Source organism: Guyanagaster necrorhizus (assembly GCF_019112545.1).
Source record: "Guyanagaster necrorhizus MCA 3950 unplaced genomic scaffold BT62scaffold_28, whole genome shotgun sequence".
In the NCBI taxonomy this organism is placed as follows: Eukaryota; Fungi; Basidiomycota; class Agaricomycetes; order Agaricales; family Physalacriaceae; genus Guyanagaster; species Guyanagaster necrorhizus.
Window position 1 is genome coordinate 322,879 of NW_025064907.1, and position 6,000 is coordinate 328,878.

Here is a 6,000-nt window from a genome sequence, read left to right on the forward strand (position 1 = left end):
CAAAAAAATGAATCGCTATAATCGATTGATACTACGTTTGTATGCGAGTACTTCTTGTTTCCTTGCGAGGATACCCTTACGGACTAATGAGAACTTGGCTTGTCATGTGTTGCTTCGGTATCTCAGCTTCGTAATGATTCCCATTACTTCCGTCTGATGCCACGGAAACCATCCGTAGACTATACACATACTACTCCACCTGTTGCTTTATCAAATGAACTATACAGACGAATGGAGGATACAGTTATGATCCCAGACCATAGTACGTACATCTTCCAGGCCAACCGAATGACACGCAAACTGATCGGCTAGGTCGGTTGCGCTCGATTCGTGTACCGTCAGTCTGGTAGGATACATAAAAAATATATATAATCCGAGTTTTTGTTGCCCCTTCATGGTCTCGACCCTTGCCTCCTACCGAAGTTATGGCCTGAACGAGTGAATATGTTGCTGGTTGATGATCTATATCCGTTATGCTCTAACACTGATCCAAAACCCATCTATCGCACCTGTCCTAATCCCGGGATGCTTGCTAGGACAGAGAAAAATATATACGCAGTAATGGTCCAGAATAAAGACCGTTGGTTCTACAAATCTAGGTCGCGAAAGAGTCAATTGCTGATGGAAAGTGAGGTTTTTTTTGCCCTGCGGTATTTGTTTACATAAATAACCTAGGGCGAGTATAAAGGAGAAGAACTGCGCGGGTGCTCTGGTCAGCTCGCACCACCTCTTTACGATAAATGCACTACTTCACTTTACCTTCATCCTCTGCGATCAGGCCTTCCGTGGTACCGGAAGCCGGAAAACCTGTCGCTTGCGATAGTCGTCACAGCGAGCCTCAGTGCTGCCACTGTGGCTGGCGAGGCGCTCATGCGCCCGGATGTCCATTCAAGTAGTGCATCTACTCCCTGGTACGTATGTCTATTGCCACTCGGCCCTGCCTATAACAGTTACTTACGCTTCACTGAGCAGAAATTCGTTCAAATAATCAGCCTGGATTTTTCACTGTCTCCTCCCGCATCTTACTTTACGGATTCGTTCTTACCCATTCCTCTATGGATGACACTCTGAACACGTCGTATAACTTGTATTACATTCAGCTACATTACAGGCTAACAGTCGACTAAACCACTATGCTACATACAATAGGCGGAAAAAGGGATGCGACCAGTGTTGATATGAGAATACAGTATGCCCCTCCACCTACCACCATTGAATTTTCTCAGTCAGATATATACGCTCCGGTTCTGAGGTTTGTAGTGTTGACGGCAATCTCCAGCATTCTTCGACGAGAAGCCGGAGCCACTAAGCTGCGGCGTATAGGGAAGGGATACGGTGTCCCTTCACTGGGGCCAAATGCCGGTTTCTAAACTCTAAACACTAGGAAAGTACATACAAGAAGCTGAATAAGAACGAATTCGCATCAGCACTGGATCTTTGGGTATTAGCTACGCTATCAATGTCCTATCTGTGTCACAAGACCAGGAAACACTTTACTGTGCCTTGAGAAGGAAAGAGAAGAAGGGAGCTTGAATCTGAGGGACCGGGAATTGCCATTCAGCCGCTGAGAAAAGAGAGATAAGTACAGTGAGATTTATCATGTCTGAGAAAATCAGAAGACAAGATATTTCTATGGAACGAGGGAAGGTGTGAACAGGAGCGATAAAGAATCAACTATGTACCTGATGCAACCTGGACATTATCCGGAACAGTACCTCTGCATGATAGTGACGAATATTGGTACCGGAAACTCGGTAATCGCCAGGACAATGTTAATATCGCACGATACGGCAAAGGCCGAGTGAGAGTGCATTCTAGGCAATGCCCAGGGACCATCTACCATGACATGCGAAGCTTCATTAGGATCGACATGGTTTGTGATTGCCCCGACCGGGCATCAGAGGTGCGAAAGAAGGGAGTCTATACTGAAGTTCAAGTTCAAGTAGATAGACTTTTCTATCATGTTTCTCGAGAGTACTATAACCAGCAGCACATACAAGTCGGCCTCAAGTGAGCACACATAAATCGAATGTTTTGGAACCTGGCAACGAAACGAGCCGCGAAAAAATCAGCTTCGTCGAGCAGCATCCGCCATGAACCGTTTCGCGTATGAGTTGAAACGGGGGGCCGTAACCGGCATAAAGTGTTCAATGGGAAATCCAGTTCTCCGCCGTCGCTCGTGTCTTGTAACCTAGGAATTTTGATAATCACTGTCCCATGCTGTCAATAAGCCAGTTATTTCGGACACGTTTCTGAGAAGGATTTCCATGGACAAATATGAGGCATAGTAGCGCCGCCTACAAAAAATAAGATACGCACCACGAAGAGCAAAAACTCAGAAAATAACCCTAAGAGAGAGGAATTCAACTCCTAAAACCGTAAACAGTTCCAGATTCCCAGTGCTAGTACATAATAATAAAAACCTGTCGACGAAACAGCTGGTGGTGGTTGATAATGATCAGCTCGGACGCGACTGCTTGATTTCCACGCAACGCCCCACGTGACTTACCGGCTTCAACTTGCAACCACCACCAGCTTGGTGGCGATTCGCGAATGTCATGGTCTCTTTGATAACGGATCTATTCGTGCGGAAACATAGAGCACTGTTTCTTTAAGCATTTCTTGGAGGAATTTCCCTATCGATGGCTGAACTGTCTAAAGAACGACTGGGTCATTCATTCTGTCGATATGTATTACATCTTGACTCGCAAATAAATTCCACAGCTGGCCTGGGACCGCTGAGTGAGATCGTTTTTTGTCCTGCTCAACTGAACGCCGGTAATATCAGAAGAGAAATCTTTGTGGTGATTGATATCTGTGTTGAGTCAGTTCGTCCGCACCGCCCCGTCCTTTCCCATACAATGGCAGAAGGTGTGCCTACGCGGGGACCAGGAACAGATATTAGCGCCTGCAAAGTGCGAAGTCGTAGGGTCCAATATGTTCGTCGGACTGCTCAGCGACCATAATCAGAGTATTAATCAAACCATCTGTTTTGTCTGTTGTCCGCCATTGCGTCGCCCAACAGAATGGTGGTAAAGGATATCTTGCATCAGCTACTCATGCAGTAGCAGTATCACGGAGTGACCATGAAACCGTTTTACGAGAACGCATGGCAAATTTCTGGCTAGTTTGGATAGCAACTTTGACTAATACAAGTGTCGTCGATTCTTCATTGTGTGTCCTATCCTGCTCTTTCCTTATCCTTCACCCAACGGAGATTGTTCAAGCGTTGACACCGACGGACTTTCCAATGCAAATCTCGGCCTTAAAAGTGTCATAGCTATGGCTTGTATGGGAAGATTGCCGGTACCTTGTGGGAGGGCGACGATGAGTTAAATTACCAGGTGAATGCGTTCCTCTTTTCTCTTTCAATAGCCGGTCTTATGATAGTTATAGGGATTAGCAGAGTCGCGTATTGGGGCGTGGACAGGTCGGCAAATGACGGGGACCACATCGTATCTAAGTACGGGGACAATTCCATCAATCGGAGTATTTGGAGCAGATTAAGAACCATAGCTGAACCAAAATTGCAAACGTCTAGCAAGGTTTGTCCTCACGTTACACCACCATGCTGTTGACCCTGATCTCAACCATTAACACTAGATCGCGGCAAGGTGGTCAGATCTGCTGTAAACAATACGGATCTGCTATATTCTTTCGGACGCGAACGATCTGGTCAAGGTATCAGCGAACAACTCAAATCAAGCTTCAATCAGCGTAGAGACAGTCCATCATACCAAGAAATGCTGGTGGCGTATTATTTTATCTTCTGCACTTAATATACCCTGATGATCTTCCTAGGCTCAGCGAAATAAACTTCCTATCGCTGGATATCGAGAGGATATTATCGCAGCTCTGGATCGATCTCAGGTCCTGAGCCTCGTAAGCGACGATGTACGATATTTATAATTTTCTCTTGGTACATTGTCGCATCCAGATAGCTCATACAATACAGGTCTATGGTGCCCAAGATGCATTTTATCTCAACCAAATCAATGATGGCAAGTTAATGTTTTATCTGCCGCGCAAGTCGGGTATCTGAACGATTTTTGCCTTCCAGCCAGTAATTTTGGCATACGGATACTACCAAGGGCGAAATTGCGAAGTCTCGTTCGTCGCCTCCTCTTCCTTGCGAGATATTAATATTGATCACCCTCATAGATTGAATGATGCTGACTGCTGGAGCAACCCAGAACGTTACCGTGCGTGATCATCTTGTGAGGCTCGTCCATCAGAAAGCCGCTTCCAACTCGACTGCTGGGGTCTTCCCTACAACGTATAACACCGGAAATGGGAGTGCTGTGGGAGGTCAAGTCAGGTTGGCGCTATTCCATCTTGTCGTTGCTCGGTGTAAATGTAGATCTCATCGAATGTGAAACCTAGCCCGGCGCAAGGATCTGTATTCTCATTACTGGCTCTCAATTTGACGTAAGTTACATACTGAATGACTTTGCAGTGTGAATATTGTTCATTGACAAGACTCCTGCAGTACACAACCCATAGAAACGCCGACTAGTGGTGCCAGCAGTAGCTTGTCTAGTAGTCCGTCAACCGTTGGTAGCACAATTAATGTAGGAGCCATCGTAGGCAGTGTGGTCGCGGTATCACTTTGACTATCATGGTGGGCGTCTTTTTCTTCTGGCGCCATCGGAAGCAAAGAAGCCCAATACTCGATACTGCCTCCCTGAACTCTGAACTTCAATATTTCATCATGCCTTGAGCGCATGAGTCGTTTCCACTAGTGCCTCGGTTGTCGACATCCTCGCATCTACCTGAAAATGCCAAGTTTCCCAGTCCGTGCCTGCGGTGACCTCAGCACAGGCATTGACACTGCACTCGAAACGGAGGCCTCCATCCTCCGAGCTGGAGCCGGAGCCAGAAGCAGCACCAGAGCCAGAGGCTGATGTGCGTAGAGAGGTAGAAAGTTTGCGTAGGCAGGTGGAGGCGATACGTGCGCAGAAGGCCTCCCCCCCGAGTACATTTGGGGGAGGGGGAGGTGATAGGATCGAGGCTGGGTTCTAACTTGATGTTTCTATATATCCCAGAAATGCTTTGGATCTTACCTAGGTGCATCGTCATCAAGATTTTGTCGTATAAAAAGAGTGTTGTAGCCGATTTTGCCTATGTAAGACATGTCCGGGGATAATTCGATACGCTAATATCAATTCGGTATGCGAGCCTCGTCAAGAATCTTGGCAGGATCACTCTTCGCACCAACTCCCCGCCCCTTCTTAACGGGATTCTCTAGGTGTACGTCGGATTTGGAGCGAACAATGTAGGTCGGGATTGCGCCCACCTCAGTTTTTCAGCCTGTTCTTGTCTCTCTCGTTCGACTTGTTCGAGGCGTCGTTGAGCTTCTGCTCTCTCCGCCGCCTCTTCTATGCTGTTCTTCGATGGCCCCCATTGTCGGATTGGGCCTGACTCTGCGACCCCCAAACAGCCGAGATATGCCACCGCCTATGTTTTGACAATAGCTGAAAGCGACAGTAGTTAGATATGTGTAGGCATCTATGACATGTGCTTGGGTACCTTTCTGCAAACTAGCGAAGGTTCCTTGGATAAAGCATCGAGCCTCTAGCCTCGGCATCTAACAGAGAACGATGCGAATTAGTATATATCACGTTGAGTTGTTTTATTCGTCTTACAAATTACAATGGAGACGCCGAAACGATGAATAGGAAATACGACTATGGCGGCTACAAGTTGAAGACCAGAGGAGCGATGAATAGAGAGATGTCAAAAAAAAAAGTTATTCCGTGAAGATTCTTATAAGCCCCGGTTTCATACAAAGAGCGAGCCTTGTGACCCGCAGCTCCAACTTCTGCGGGTGTGGTATTGGTGGTTTCTTTCACATATGATGATCCAAGGAATACGCCATAATTTGTGCTAAGATGCAACTACGCTGCTGCCACGGAACTTGTAGCTGGCGCTTGTCACAGTGTATTCGACATCCAATGTAGTATCGATGAGGACTCATGTCGAATGGAAGGCGCACCCTCA

At 46.8% G+C, this 6,000-nt stretch overlaps 2 protein-coding genes across 2 annotated transcripts; both read left to right on the forward strand.

Annotated features, from left to right (window-relative positions):
• Positions 1–740: 740 nt before the first annotated feature.
• On the forward strand, positions 741–896 carry BT62DRAFT_905345 (uncharacterized protein; the record flags this gene model as incomplete). Its single annotated transcript, XM_043183601.1, has 1 exon — positions 741–896. The coding sequence occupies one exon, from the start codon at positions 741–743 to the stop codon at positions 894–896; it is 156 nt and encodes a 51-aa protein (XP_043036106.1).
• A 1,965-nt stretch (positions 897–2,861) lies between these two features.
• Positions 2,862–5,022, forward strand: BT62DRAFT_922542 (uncharacterized protein; the record flags this gene model as incomplete). The annotated part of the gene is made up of 8 exons (XM_043184407.1): positions 2,862–2,939; positions 3,026–3,174; positions 3,281–3,545; positions 3,802–3,882; positions 4,194–4,313; positions 4,361–4,428; positions 4,490–4,601; positions 4,795–5,022. 8 exons carry the CDS (start codon positions 2,862–2,864, stop codon positions 5,020–5,022), a joined length of 1,101 nt encoding a protein of 366 aa, XP_043036107.1.
• Between the last annotated feature and the right edge of the window lie 978 nt (positions 5,023–6,000).